This window comes from Acomys minous, assembly GCF_964271855.1.
Source record: "Acomys minous genome assembly, chromosome: 5".
Lineage (NCBI taxonomy): Eukaryota > Metazoa > Chordata > Mammalia > Rodentia > Muridae > Acomys > Acomys minous.
In genome coordinates, this window is record NC_140494.1 from 80,898,575 (window position 1) to 80,914,941 (window position 16,367).

Here is a 16,367-nt window from a genome sequence, read left to right on the forward strand (position 1 = left end):
AAACAAAAAGATAGTACACTCACTAGAAATGAAATTACCGAAAACAGAATTTACTATTTGAACATTGTATTTAAAAATGGAAGAAGCTGTACCTTCTATAGATGAATCTGAGTTGATGTAAGCAATGCTTCTCTCCTGTAGGATCTTTGCATTCTCCTGCAGTTGAAGCAACGTTGTTAATTCACAGTATTTACTACTATGAAAATATAAACAAAGTAGCCACAATAATCTCCAAGGAAAATGGCCCCTGGTGTTTTCTAATAACTGCATACTTGATGAGAGCAATAACAATTATAATTATAAAATGAGAGTATTATGAAGCTGTATACTAAAAGCAAGAGGTAAAAGAAAAATATTTTCAGGTGTGATTCCTTGATTCTCCCAGGAGGAAGGCATTTAAAAAAAATAATACCCAGACATGCATACCTTGCTTTATAATACACCAAAAAATTATATTTATATGTGATAAACAGATGGTAGAGAAAGCAAGCATCACAAACCATATCTAACTTTATGAAAATGTGTATGCTCAGTTTAATCATGTAAGACCTTGGACATTACCAACAGAAGAGCACTGGAAAGAAGAAAAAAAGGTGCCTAGGAGAGACTTTTTTTTTTTTTTTTTTTCTAGGAGAGACTTTTTAAGAATTAAAAGCCTGGAAGAAATACCAAAAAAGAGACAACACTATGAAATAGTATGTTAAGCTAATTAATTAAAGTGATTTAATTTACAGTATTATCATTTTATAGTCAACAATTAAAGCATATAACTGTTACGAAAGGTAAAATAATTAAAAACTTGCAGATCTTGATTATTTTCTCAGTTTGCTAATTTTGTTTTCACAACACAAACACAAAAATTGAAATGCTTTTATAATAAATAGCATTAGTCTAAAAAAAAATAACTGTTGTGCAAAACAGATGTGAGAATAAAAACAAATTCTGTGTCTTAAATTTCCCTGAGACATTCTCTGTAGCTAAGAGACTCCATACAATGTTATAACAAGTGCCTTCCCTTTTACTTACTTCAGCCCATTCAGTTGACCCCAGCAGCCCAAACTCTTCTGCATCCCAGCTGGCAAAAATGATAGTTCTCCTAGGTCTCCAGCCTGCAATCATGGTAGTACACATGGTTAGCTATACCTGCCTACAGCTACAGGAATATTAAGCAAGTCACTTTTGATCAGTAGCTACCAGAGAAATGTTAGTTACCTCCATTCACCAGCTTTCCAAAACTCTGGGCAATTTCTTGCAAAACTGCTGCCCCAGTGGTAGGGTCAATCCCTCCAAAAACCCAGGAGTCACGATGACCTCCCAGAATGACATACCTATCTGGACAAGAATGTGTTCAAGAGAGCTTCAACTTGCACATATCACAGGCATTTTTCATTGGTGTATTTAAATTAAACTTCCTCTCTCACAAGTTTCCTCCACAGCAGACAATCAGAGTGTAAAGTAAAATCTTTTAGCATGGTAACATCATTCCACTGAATTCCAGTTTCAAATCAGCCACAATACTATGTTATTGACAGAATCTCGTCTCTTTTTAATCTTTGTTAAAAGAAAATGTTTTTAAATTTTTGATGACTCACCAGGTTCCATAGCCCCTTTGATAGTTCCAATTACATTGTAAATTCTTGTGATTTTGTTAATGTTATTAACATGCATTCTAACTTTCCTAGGATTTTGAAAAGAATAAGTTAGTTAATATAAAGCATTGTATTTAGTTTTATTTAACACTTTACTGAGAAATCCCAAAACTACAGAAAATTGTGCAATAGGACAGAAAATTCTCATATCTCTGCCACCTCAATAATTGGATTATTTGAAACACTTACAAAGCATCAGTACAGTTTATTGTTATGTATGTAGGCATGTCCCTTAAAGTCAACTTAAAAATTATAACAGTATTTTCTATTTTTCCTGATTCTTACTGCTAACTCAAAATATTCCTCTAAATGCCTTAACATACTTTAAAAATTTTTATACTCTCACTACACAGAAATAACAGTGTTTTGTGTAATAACTGAAAAGATAAATCTATTGTTTGACCATCTGTTTGTATATATTCCTGCACAACATGGTGATATTAAATCAGTAGAAAATCACATGTATGATAGTCTCCCTAAGTTAACAAAGGAATTAGAAGCAACTACTGACACCGAGGCTGCTATGATATCATAATATAATGTTGCCTTATTCTTCTCGTTTACAGCATCTCTGAATGACATCAAGAAGTCACACTCAGTGACTCATCAAACCATTTGTGAGTATGTAAGTACTCTGATGTTCCAACAATAACATTTCTCAAAATACATCTCCCTGTTAAAGTGGCATGTGATTTTATTTACAGTAATATGTGCTGTACAATCACTCAATCATGACTGTACAAGTGGGCTATAAATATATCACTTAAAATTGACCTGAGTACTGTCTGAAGAATACAATAAATTCTATTGTTAAATAAGAATTTGTAAAGTGCTACGTGAACAATTACATAGTGAAACTTCCCCAGGCCATCCATTTTGATTCTGATTTGGGCAGGACTTTAACAGTCATTCATGAGTATAACCAATTTTTAAAAAGATTTCTTTATTTATTTTATAGATATGAGTGCTGTATCTGAATGTACACCTGCATGCCAGAAGAGGGCATCAGATCACATTATAGATAGATGGTTATGAGCCACCATGTGGTTGCTGGAAAATGAACTCAGGACCTCTGGAAAAGCAGTCAGTGCCCTTACCCGCTGAGCCATCTCTCCAGCCCGAGTATAACCAATAAAGGAAAGACAGTCAAGCTTAGCCAAACTTCCTCCATCCCAAGGGCCATATATGCACTATGTCCCAGAATGGCATGCATAAATACTGAGCTGTATCTCCACAGGAGTAGAAAACAAGCCTTTATTTATTCTAGATATAAAAAGAGATATAATTTGTTACCCATGATTAATTAATGGAAGGAGGGAGTCAGCTGCCAAACTTGTACAACGTGAAGTGCAGATTCTGCCATCCTCCTAAATTTTTTTCTAAATACATAATTAATCCTAATCCTAATTACTAATTACCAATCCTAATCCTAATTACTACATAATTCAACTTAAAATTTCAGCAAGAAACATATATACCTCATTGAATATTCCTTTGAACCAATTTTAACACCAGGACTTTGCTCATTTATAACTAACAAGTTTAATGAAATACAGAACAATTCCTCACTTCACATGTATCTAACAGCTATCTCTTTAAATCATTCTTTATCAGTTTTGAAAGTCCCTCTCTGTGTGCCATAGCTTCACTTTTCAGAAACAGTACGGGCACTTAAAAATCCATATTTTTTGTATCTGTATATTTCACTTCAAATTTGCTCTGCTGATTTTGTGTTTGTATTTTTCACTTGCCATAGGGAAGACTGAATTATTCATATTGATGCAAACAACATGAGGAATTGGCTTTATGTCTTGTCATTCGATAGTATCTTTCAATGGACAAGTAAATTATGAAGATCTCTGGGAAGTGAAGAAAGACTTGTTAAGGGTGTTGTTGTTGTTGTTGTCTATGTATCTATCCATTTTGAATTCAAATCACAGCAATGAAAGAGAACAGGGTTGGATAACCAGATTCTAGACTTGATATTTCTTATGGTTTCTGAGTTGTATTCTGTAAAGAAGAAGGAGGAGGAGGAGAAGAAGAAGAAGAAGAAGAAGAAGAAGAAGAAGAAGAAGAAGAAGAAGAAGAGTGTTTCTCTCTCTCTCTCTCTCTCTCTCTCTCTCTCTCTCTCTCTCTCTCTCTCTCTCTCTCTCTCTCTGTGTGTGTGTGTGTGTGTGTGTGTGTGTGTGTGTGTAAGGGGCAAGGAAACCAGAAGAGGGAGGAAGGAATTGGATACCTTAGAACTAGAGTTTTAAGTGATCTGTGAGGCAACATAGGTACTGGGAACTGAGCGCCAGTCCTCTAAAAGAGCAGTGAGAGAGCTTAGCTGATAGTCTCTCCAGACTCCTGAGGAAACGTGGAGAAATTATGGATGTATTTTCTCCAGGTTTGTCTGTTTCTGCTCATAAATTCTATTTTGAAAGAGGCCTTTATCTTTTGCATCCATGCTATATTTTTCTCCCTCTAGAGAATATTGGGCTTTTTAAATTAAGGGACTCTGTTCAGATGGAATTATGACGGTTAGGAAGCCAGTATGTAACTCAAATTCTAAAATTCCTATAAAAATAAGAAAACTGAACTTCTTTCACTTTATATTTTCTGAAATGAGTCTTAACATTAAAAACATTCTGAGAACCAAAGTTCACATAGTTAAAGAAACTGTTAGCCAGCAAGCCAGCAAACCAGCAAGACTGACTTTATTATACCAATGTGGGTTTCATAAAATAAACAGCTATCTTTTCTGATTTGTCAGCACTAACATTTCCCTTTTCCCATACATCAAACTTCCTACCATGGCCTGTGTTTCCACAACTACACTGCCAGATGCTTTTACTCAGACCAACAGGCACATACATATTCAAACAATACTAATTATAGCTGGACAATGGTGGTACACAGTGCTTCTTTGGTTGATTTTGCTTTGTTTTGTTTTGTGGTTTTTGTTTTTTTTGTTTTTGTTTTTGTTTTTTTGTTTGTTTGTTTTTGTTTTTGTTTTTTTTTTTGAGACAGGGTTTTTCTGTGTAGCCTTGGCTGTCCTAGACTCACTTTGTAGATCAGGCTAGCCTTGAATCACAACAATCAGCCTGCCTCTGCCTCCCGAGTGCTGGGTTTACAGTCGTGCACTACTACACCAGGCTGGTAAGTACCTTTCTTCAGACTGCCCCCTGCTATCATACAAAAAATTTTTTTCTTCTAGATAAAGGCAGTTAGCACACACATACACACAATCAACCCTCAGACAGGTGACAAGCTGTGGCAGACAAATGTTGTCAATTTCTTTGCACTAGGGCTAATATGAGCTTTACTTTATGACCTGTCCACCACCAGTGGTGCACACCTCTAATCCCAGTGATTGGGAGGCACAGTCAGGGAGATCTCTGAGTACAGGAATAGCCTGATCTACAGAACAAGTTCTAGGACATCCAGGACTACACAGAGTTTGTTAGGCCTGTGCTTAAAGACCAAAACATGGAGCTGGAGAGGTTAAGAACATTGACTGCTCTTCCAGAGGACCTGGGTTCAATTCCCAGCACCCACATGGCAGCTCACAACTGTCTGTAGCTTCAAGATCTGAGACCCTTACACAGATATACATGTAGGCAAAACACCAATGCACATAAAATAAATAAAAAATTTAAAAAGTAATTTAAAAAACAAAACAAGAAAAATAGTAATTACAATTATGCATTTCTTGAGAATTGTTGTACAGCATGGTTTCCTCACAATAACCTATTTATGCCATGTAGGAAAGGAAAAAATGAATGATTCCTTTCTCTCTGGTCCATCACCTTCTTTCCACTTACCTATCATAAATGCTACTAAAAAAATTGATCTAAAACTTTAGATAAAAATGAAAGTTAAAACAAAAAAAAATACCACTTGAAATGGTATAAGCCTAAACTCAAACACAGTAATATTTCATCTAGTATTATGATGTCACCACTAAAGAATTCAGTAATTCTTTCTGTAAGTCCTTCTGAGTTGATATAAAATGATCAGTCGCTCACTAGTGATGATGAAAAAAGAGAAAGACATACTTTACCTGGCAGAACATTATCTTGACATTTTCCTGTTTGAAAAAAACAACAGCAACAAAAAACAAAACAAAACAAACAAAACCCCCAAAAGCCCCCACCTTTCCCAGGCTATTAAAGAATCACAAAATTACCTAGAATATCCACTTCCTGTAAAGCCAGGTCCAATATTGTAACTAACATTTAGAGTTCCCTTCCAGGTTTTGTCTGGTGGAGCAGTTCCTCCCAAGTTGCTGTCAAGAGTACATAAACAACAAAGAGATTGATCTTGAAGAAATAGTAAGATTGATCGTGATGCCGGGTATGTAGGAACTCTTTACAGAAGGGCTCCGCATGGAGCTTCCATTCTGGAAAGAGTCATAGCCTAGGCAAATAAGTAGCACGCACCATGTTAGTTAGAAAGCCGGAATGAAAAAATAAAACCCAGAGGGCAATGTGTAGCAATAGCCCTGTGGCGCTTGATGTAGTTGAAGAAGTAGGTAGTTGAAGGTATCCAAAAGAGGGACCTTTCATGAATGTGTTAAAAAGCAAATAATTTTTAAAGAAACTACTGACTACATAGGAGACACCTATAAAAAAAAACTGTTAAGTTATTTTGGTACAAACACTTAGGAAGTAGAAGTTGGGAAATAGGCCATGAAATATAGACAACACTATCAGCAAATATTAACTCAATGTTCACTCTACTATAGATTGCCCTCTGCTATGATTTGGGGAAAAAAAAAACAGCACTGTTCTCCTTTTACAAGAAACTAAATCAGACCTTGGGGAAGTAACTGGTGATGATCACAGACCAGGTGGCCAGCAGGATTGTTTATTTATGCTATATATAAGTAGCTAATGAATATCTAAAGACATCCAAGTATTTACTTGTTTACAAATCAGTGCTGATTTTAATCTTTGGGCAGAGTTTCATATTTTTGGGAATTGCATTTGAGCAGAGAAATGTTTCATTGTTTTTCTTATTAGTTAAGCTGATTTTTCTTCTTATGAAAACAGTGTTCCTACTTCAGGACTTATTTTGATATATGTTAGTTTTAACATAACTGATTTACAGAGCAGAAAATGAACATCCTAGGGAGAGATGCATTCATATCCAGCTAAAAGACCGTACCGTAATAGTATCTCGGCATCATTGTATCCAATCGGATGCACAGGTATGTTCGGAATCCCTACTCCATCTTCAACATGAAGCCTGAAGGTGTACTCTGAAATAGTCAAATATGCAAATGAAAGCTTTTAAAGACTATAAGCAAGCGCAAGAGTGTGCAGAGTTACTTGTATTATTATTACAGATGTGTTATATGTTTGCAATTAAAGTAAAATTAATGGTTTCCAAGAAGTCAAGCTTTGATTTAAATGTGAAAAAAACCACATTTATATTTTAAGCTAAAATAAATAGTTGAGATTATAGATTTTTAAATTAAATATTTTAAATAATTATCTTAAACTTTCTAAGATTATTTTATTTGCTCAAAAGACACTGTGAATTAGTATTTTAGAAACTCCCAGTAAACTGTATGCTTGGGAAATGTGTCTAAATAGGCTAAATGTAATGGGTGAAAACTTACAAGAACTTGAGAAATAATTACATTTATCCAAATAATAAGGAAACATTTTATTCAACGTAAGAATGGAGGTGCTGACAGGCTGAGAATCACTGTAGGCTTAGCTGTCAGGCAAGATACACTAACACGAAGGCCTCATGCTCACTCCTGAGCCAACTTAACTATGACAAGATGTAGGAAACACAGTTCTAAGGGTTGTGTAGAGAGGGGTAAATATAATTAAAATATATTATATGCATATATGAAATCCTCAATGAACATACGGAAAATATATTATAAAAAGAAGAATTATAATTTGAGAATTTCATTCCCCATTAGAATGCCCAACTAAATAGTATCACCACACTAACTAGTGAGAAGGCTGTAGCAAGTAGCTTACCACTTGAAAAATTTCTTAAAACATTAAACATCCAACTAGCATCATATTCCATTTCATTTCTAAGTATTTGCATAAGGAAAATAAAAGCATATATATTGTGTCTATACCACATTTATTATAGAAGCTTCCAAAAGAAACAGCTCAAACATCCAGAGACAAGTAAATACATAAATTATGTCACAGCCCATCAATGTAGTAATAGAAACAAATAAGTAAATACACCTGGCAGTGTGTGTGATCTCAAAGGAACTGCTAATGTTTCAAAAGCATTTCAGTGGTTGCCTAGAAATTGGTACTGAGTAAATGAGAATTTCAAGAAAGGAATTACAAAGAAAGGAGAGGAAATATGAAGAGGTAACACCAAAAAAGAAAAAAAAAACACATTTAAAGTAACTTCTTCTTCTTCTTCTTCTTCTTCTTCTTCTTCTTCTTCTTCTTCTTCTTCTTCTTCTTCTTCTTCCTTTTCCTCCTCCTCCTCCTCCTTCTTCCTCCTTCTTCTTCCTCCTTCTCCTCCTTCTTCTCCTCCTCCTTTTTCTCCTCCTCCTTCTTATTTTTGTTTTGGTTGTTGTCCTGGAACTCATTCTGTAGACCAGGCATGCCTCAAACTCAGAGAGCTCCACCTCCGTCTTCCTCCCAAATACTGGCATTAAAGACATGCACTACCACTGTTTGGCCATTAAAATAACTTTAAAAACACATTTAAAAAATAGAAAGTTATGACTAAATAACAAATTCCTTGGGTCATTTACAAAATATGAATTGTAAGACTAAAAGTATTATTTTGATTATAAATATATTTCTGGACCTTCATTTTGATTTTTTAAAAAAAAAATGTCACCCGAACACCTCTTTCCCATGTCTATAACTGGTAGAAGTTTAAAATGAAAACAATATAAGAGAAATTACTTATTTCCCAGCAGTAAGGATCCAAATGATATAAAGGAATATATGATCTTAGTTTTGTGTGCTTATTTATATACACCTAGAACAGCACAGAATATAAGAGTGATCAGCTAACAGGTTTGCCCATTACCTTTGGCTGGATAGCCTGGAGTGAGGGGGTCCCCTGCCCCATTCAGATTTAAGACATTCCCTCTCTGTACTGCAGCTCCAGGAAGGTTCCACCCTTTGGGATATGGCTGGACCCCGGGAGCAAAGTAGTCAGCTGGATCAGAGTACAGGATGATTCCCACAGCTCCAGCAAGCATGGCATTTTTAACCTATAAGAGCAATATGTCACACAATGCAGAAATGCAAATGACTGGCTTACTCCTATCAAATAAGTTTAGTACCTGCTTTTGATGGTGTTGTTATATGTTTGCTATCTTTGCTTCAAACTAATTTCCTTCTGGGTAAACTTAACATATGATCATTTGCCTTACAAAATCCTAAATTATCTCTTTTATGAACTGTTCCTGTCATTACTAAACCTGCAAAATTAAAGTCTCCCTTCTGTACACTTCTTGTTTTATATATTTCTATCATATGACAGTTCATAATATATCAAACTATCTTTCTGGTGTTTGTCTCCCCTACTAAAATGAGGGTGCTTTGGTAAGTGCGAATGATGCAACTCTTAATCCACCAGTAGCTTGCACAACACTTTACAAACACATAAGTAAACCGATTTTCAACTCGGTGTAGGACAGAGCCAGTGTTTCTTGCGAAAGTGGCTTTGTAAGTATTTACCATCTGGATTTGCTAAAAATCCGGCACTTTATTCTGTGAGCTAATTGAGTCCTTAAGTATTAGCAGTGTAGCAAAAGGCAGGTGACTCTTTCTCTCTCTTAGCTCTTTTATATGTATCACAGTATTAAGAAAGCCCTCAGCTAAGTCAGTGTCCCAAACTCCTAGGAAGGCAATTCAGTTATTTCAACAAAGTTCTGAAAGAACAAATACTATTATCTATACATTCCATTTTTAGGAGCCTAAATAACAAAATTATATACAAATATTTGTCATACATATAGGATGTTAACAATGGAATTATTTATAGTAGTAATATATTGAAGCTGAAATAAGGAAAGCATCTATCAAGAGGGCAATGATTAAATTGTTTATCAGTTCTGAAGAATATTTTGTCCACATTTAAATTAAGGAAGCATTTAATAAATAGTCCACTAGAAATTACTACTATCAGTTTACTACTGACTTGCTTTCAAGTACAGACTAGATCCTATGAAAAACTCTATAAAATTTATATTTTTATTATTATTTCTATTCTTCTGAGGACACTGGCACAGAAAAAGCAACAGTAAAAAGATCTGAAGATTTAGTGCCCAGATCAGGCCTGACTCAGGAGTGTGGAGCTAGGGTCCCACCCGGCCCCTTACCTGCTACTATACAAAATAACTTTCAGTGTGTCACTGTGGGTATGCCTGTGTACAGCTGAGTAAGAGCAATGTTACAGAAAATACAGTGTACCATGGCCTCTTTAAAATGAAATAATAAGTGCATAGTGTGTACATATACTCATATTTAGAATTCAAATAGTTAATTCAGGAAGGAGTGACTTAAATTGATATATATTTATAAACTTAAGCTATAAAATTAAGTTAGATATGTTCCTCTTAATTGATATAGATTTCCTCCTATTTACTTTTAGAAAGCAAATTGCTTTTATAACAAAAATAATTTTCTGTCTAGAAATGTGAAATTATATAAAAATAAAGTTTTCTGTGTACCCATGGAGAACAACCAAAAAGATAAATAAAATTAAGAGGATTTTGAAAGAGAGAATATAACTGACCATTTGCATTTGTGAGTTCCAATCTCTCCCCTTCCCTCTAAAAAAAAAAAAAAAAAAAAAAAAGAATACCCTACTTTATTTCCTCTAAAGATCTTCCCATATCTTGCAATCACAATCTTCCCAGTGCAGTTGATGTTCATCTCTCTTTCTAGTTTGAAGAAGTCTTCAGTACGAGCATAGTTGACATATACAAGCTCTCCCTCAAGAGAAATTACAACATCTTTTTAACACTTCAAAACTTTTTTTAAGGAGTTATCTAAGACATAATTTAAATATTGATTCTTCAGAAGAAACTGTCATCAGGAAACACCTGTTGTTTCAACAATCCCAAATGTGTTCTAATTGTAGTTTTCATCTTTTTAAAAAATGTTTGTTTTAATAGTTTTTTATGCAGTATATTCTAATTAGAGTTTCCCTTCCCCCTACTTCTTCCAATTTTTCCCCACCTCTCTTCCCATCTGGATCCACACCCTTTCTGTCTCAGAAAACAAGCAGTCATGTAAAGAATAATAAAATAAAGTTCAATGAGATAAAATAAAACAAACATTTCAGAATAGGATAAAACAACCAAATAAGAAAAATATCCAAAGAAAAAGTACAATTAATGCATATAGATACAGAGACACATGTATTCATAAACACAAGAATTGCATATAAACACAAAACTAGAAGCCATAATACATATGCAAAGGACATATAAGATTATTTTTTTTGTTAGTCCTGGCCTATCATTAGACAAAGAACTTCCAAAGATGTTGTTGAGTGTTGGCATAATGTTATTGAACACTGTGTAAATATTCAAATGCTGATTTCTGTGCCCCAATATCTGGTTGTAATACTTGGTCTGAGAATCTCCTGTCTCAATTTTGTTTAAACATTGCTCCCCAATTGTTTCTTCATATGTCAATAAAGAAGCCTAATACCCAATGACTAAGCAACAGAGAGAAATAGGACTGGACTATCTGCCAGCCAGAAGAGAGGGAGAGAGAGAAGGAAAGTGGGGACTCAGCCACAAGGAGAGGTCTAGGAGTCAGCATTTGAATCTTTACAAAGTGCACAATAACACTATGGTTACTTTTGAGTTTGTTTTGTGTTGGCCATCTACTTCTGGCCATGCAGTCTACCCTTAAGTGTGGTTTGTTTCCCCAGTGAGCCTTCCATGGAAAAAGCTAATTGTTTCATTTGCAAGTGGCTATCAATTGGAGATAGATTCTGAAATCCTAAATCCTAAATGTGTTTAACTTTTAACTTTAATATTATTTTAAGAACATCTGTAATATGAACTATAAAAACAGATAGATAAAAATAATTTAAAATTTACATTGTAAACAGCGGGGAAAGTGGTTGGAAGCATCTATTGCCTTCCATAATTAAACTCACACTTCCAAAGTTTGTTGTTTCATAGAGTGACATCTTTTAGTGCATTCATTTCCTCTGATTTTTCTTTTCCTTATGGTCGTGTCTATTATTTTAAAAAGTCCTTTTAATTTTTGAAGGTGTTATACTGAACATCAAATGAATACATATATATTTAGTTCCCATGTGAGTCTTCCTTAGTTATATTTCTCTATAAAGGCTTTCATATACAGAGAAATGTGACAAGATGTTCATGTTTACAAATGTACTTTTTTACCTCTGGCATGCCATGGGCTGAAAATGCATTATATGGTGGTACGATGTTTGTAACATTCTCATATCCATCTGGTGGTGGTTCAAGGTATGATGTGTTAAAAATCTAGCAAGAATGAAAACAAGTCAAATTACAGTAAATAATCCTAGATTACAATTAAGACATGGCCCATCTTACCCCCTAAATTACACTTTACCATCGCATATCCTAGGGAAAGGTGTTATAATTAACTAGGTAAATCCTACTGACAACAATGAATAAATTTTACATCATCTTTAGAAGAATAGTCCTAAGTGATTAAATGTTCTCTTATTAAGTGTAGAAGCAGAGTTTCAAAGGTGCCATTTTTGGGCTGGGGTGTGTCATGCCTAATTACATTTCATCTGCTTAACAGCAAGCAAGCAGAACGCTACCAGTGGTGGTGCTTTTGTGATTTCTTCTTTTGTCTCTTAAACTTCTCTTACAAAGCCCCCACCCATTTGCCATCATTTAAATGGCTAATATATTCAGTCCCTTATAACACTTTTTGACTAATTTTCTATCCCTTCCAGTGATATTTCACTATTAAAATTGTGCCAACAGCCTATATGCTTCTATGGCTCAGCTTTTCACATTCCTACATCTAAGAGCCAGATGACTATTTAGCTTTGATGTTCAAACTCAATGTATTAAAAGTAGCTTTTATCTTCTACCACCCCTAAGCCTGCTTATGACTCTGCATCTCCCACCTGTGAACAGCTTCCCTGAGTAAGCCACCTGCACCAGGCATCATGGACATGCCTGCACATGGACAGTCATCCTGCACATGGACAGTCATCCTGACTATCTACTCCCTTCTTCCTTGCTCATGTCAGCCATGAGCGATCATGGTAGTTTGAATAGGACTCCATAGACTCAGGTGTTTGAATGATTAGCCCATAGGAGGTGCTGCTGTAAGGAGATATGGCCTTGTTGGAGGAAGTGTCACTGTGAGGGAAGGCTTTGAGGTCTCAGGTGCTCAAGCTAGGCCTAGTGTGGCACACAGTCTCTTTCTGCTGCCTTTAGATCAAGATGTAGAACTCTCTTCTCCTCCTCCTGCACCACCTCTGTCTGCATGCCACCATAAGGATAATGAACTAAAGCTCTGAAACTGTAAGACAGCCCCAATTAAATGTTTTCCTTTATAAGAGTTGCTATGGTCATAGTATCATCTTATCACAGCAAAACAAAGCAAAGCAAAAAAACAAAACCCTCAAAACCCAAAAACCAAAACAAAACCTCTAAGACAACCATGCAGTTAACACACTTTCAAATTGTTTCTCAAATTCATCTTTCATCTTTATTTTTGCTTATACGCTAATTCAGGATGTCACTTTTGACTTGAGCTACTGTTAAGGTTGTAACTTTGACTCCACATAGTTTATATGTGAGGAGCAAAGTGCGCTGCCTAACATGCCTTTTCATATCTTTTCCCATAACTGAAGCTTGACATCTAACTCCTTTCTAAGACCCATCTCCAGAATTCATCCCTTTGTGTAGTCTGCTTTGCTTTCACACTATTGAAATATATAGATTCTACCAATAATACTGCTATGATATACAGTCATACATTTCTAGTATTTTCCTCTGACTAGGACTCTCTTACTTTGCTTTACTTTTTCATGTGGTTAAACTCTTATTCTTTTTTCTAATTCGTACACTAATTCCTCCAGGAAGACTTTCTAACGGCTAGTCCAAATGATCTGTTGCTATGTAAATAAATCAAGAATCCTAGTTCTCTCTTCACAGCACTTCCCTATTGATTTTAAATGATATGTCACTTTGTCTGCCTCATCTTACTTAAAGCAAAAGAACTATGCCCACATCTTTATTCTTGCCTGAAGAACTTCATCACACTTTACACAAATAGACACTGAAGAGTTTGCAGTATATCAGCTTTTCTGAATTACGTAAATAGTACTACACTATTAATACATTCCTTTTGTTACTCGACTCTCATTCCAATCAATGAAGAAACAAGAAGAAGCTGATAAATTAGGTATGCGTGTATTAACTGTAATCCCACAACTCAGGAAGGTGAGGCAAGAGATTGCTACAGAGTCTGGTTCATACAACAGATTGTAGATGAGCAAGATTTAAAAAGTCAGAGCCTGTCTCAAAGGCAAAGTACAAGGCAGAGATTACAAACTATAAAAACTCCAATAATTCTACATCACCTCAACTCCATTTTCATCCACAATTGATATGTAGTTTGCATTTGTCTCATTTGGGTAAGATAAGAGAACATCATAATGAACCAAGTTGGCTGAATCTAATCCAAATTTCTCCCACTGTGTCTGGATTTTCTTGGCAAGCAGTAAATTTTGTTCTGTTCCTGCTAGATGGGGAAGCTTTGTAAAGGAGCTAAAATGACAGGAATAAAAGCGAGAATTAAAAAGGTACATCCAAATGATGCTCATCTTTCAGGCAGTCAAGTAGCAATTATGTATCAGACATAGAAAAATCTCAGACGGATATACCAATTTTTTAGATAAGCCTATTTAAAGCAATTGAGCACAACAACTTCAATTTCCATGTTGCCCTCCCTCTAGAAAGAACATAATCCATGGTAAACACAATAGCACAGGAACAAATGTGAGATGACACCTTCAAGGATGTATCAAGCAATGATACAACACCCTGACATTTATGAGTAACTGGAGGACACTTTGAGGGGGAAGTCTTAATGTTTTCTCAGAGCTAGCCAGTCGCTCTGCATTTGCCTTAGATATTTCTGTCAACTATAACATGCATGTAGCAGTATATGTATTTCATTGGAATTAAAGTCTATGAAATTTTGTTTTCTCTAGTGCTAAAGTCTTGTCATGATATGAAAAGCACAAGTCTGTTGAAATGCTTTGGCGGATATATTTGTAGTTTTGCGTGTAAATGAGCTATAGCATTTTATTGACCCCACAAACATAGTTATTAGTGAAATTTATTTTGCTTCAGGTGAATAATATGTTCAAAGTTTCTTCTCTTTCCCACTTACATTAGTACATTAATAGTATACAATTTTGTAAATTGTTTTCAAGTTAAGTAAAGGATAATGCACCTCAGAAAATACATGACATGAAGATGGGTTTTCCTAGAACCAGCACTTTCACATTTCATCTCCATCCTCACAACCCTTCATTCTCTCCCCTATTTTTCAAATAAGGTAACTGAGAAAGTAGTTCATATTTTTACAGCCAATAAATGCTTGGGCTATAGCCTAGAATTATAACTTTCTGATTTTGAGAAGGAGTAGTATTTCTCAGTAGTTAATCTGATCTTATCACACAATTTCTCAAGATGCTTGGACAGTTTCATATACTCTACAGTATAATGTTCATACCCAACATGCATCTAACCCATCCTTCCACCTCCCATCTTTCAGCCTCCTTCATTGTTATTGTGCTCCAAGCTTCTGCTCGATGGCAAGAAGTATTTACACCTCTTCTTCTTCTTCTTCTTCTTCTTCTTCTTCTTCTTCTTCTTCTTCTTCTTCTTCTTCTTCTTCTTCTGTCTTTCAAGACAGGGTTTCTGGGGTAGCCTTGCCTGTCCTGGACTCTCTTTGTAGACCAGGCTGGCCTCAAACTCACAGCGATCGGCCTGCCTCTGCCTCCCGAGTGCTGGGATTAAAGGAGTGTGCCACCACCACCCGGCTGACACCTTCTTTTATCAGCCTTTTTAGACTTTGCACAAGCCCTTCTTCCCATACATAAATATTTTTCCATCTACTTAAATTCTTCCCTTTCCCATCTGCAAAATATTATTGATGTATAAAGACTCAAATATCAAGCTCTGGGAAGCTTTCTTTTCCTATGTTAAGTGAAAACTGCAGACCTCCTGTATGTTTAATATTTCAAATATTTCTTTTTAAAAATAAAAATGAGTTTGGACAAGTTGATTTGAGCTAGAGGAAAAACACTGAGGTTAGGCATATTTAATTTCTACTTCACATAGTTATGTTGGTTAGATGTCTTAGGGTTTTATTTCCGTGAAGAGGCATCATGACCATGGCAACTCTTATAAAGGACAACATTTAACTGGGTCTGGCTTACAGTTTCAGAGGTTTAATCAATTATCATCATGGCAGGAAGCATGGGACCATCCAGGCAGACATGTGCTGGGGAAGGAGCTGAGAGTTCTACATCTTGATCCACAGGCAGCAGAAGGAGACTGGATTCCACAGTGGAGGGAGCTTGAGCATAGAGGACCTCAAAGCCCTCCCGACAGTGACACATTTCCTCCAGCAGGGCCATTCCCCATGAACCAAGTATTCAAAGATATGCGAGTATGGAGGCCACACCTCTTTAAACCACCACATTCCACTCCCTGACTCCATAAGCTTATAG

General features: G+C 35.6%; 1 protein-coding gene across 4 annotated transcripts in view; it reads right to left on the reverse strand.

The window, feature by feature from the left end:
- The window catches only part of NAALAD2 (N-acetylated alpha-linked acidic dipeptidase 2), a 51,961-nt gene that overhangs the window by 31,103 nt on the left and 4,491 nt on the right, over nt 1–16,367 (reverse strand). For all 4 annotated transcript variants that reach the window (XM_084783817.1, XM_084783816.1, XM_084783815.1 and 1 more), the window contains exons 3-12: nt 14,205–14,391; nt 12,013–12,114; nt 10,454–10,579; nt 8,664–8,850; nt 6,798–6,891; nt 5,818–5,916; nt 1,593–1,678; nt 1,213–1,332; nt 1,027–1,109; nt 93–156 (exon numbers count right to left, since the gene is read on the reverse strand). In XM_084783817.1, coding sequence (XP_084639943.1) covers nt 93–156; nt 1,027–1,109; nt 1,213–1,332; nt 1,593–1,678; nt 5,818–5,916; nt 6,798–6,891; nt 8,664–8,850; nt 10,454–10,579; nt 12,013–12,114; nt 14,205–14,391 — 1,148 coding nt within the window. The remainder of the gene's footprint in view (nt 1–92; nt 157–1,026; nt 1,110–1,212; nt 1,333–1,592; nt 1,679–5,817; nt 5,917–6,797; nt 6,892–8,663; nt 8,851–10,453; nt 10,580–12,012; nt 12,115–14,204; nt 14,392–16,367) is intronic.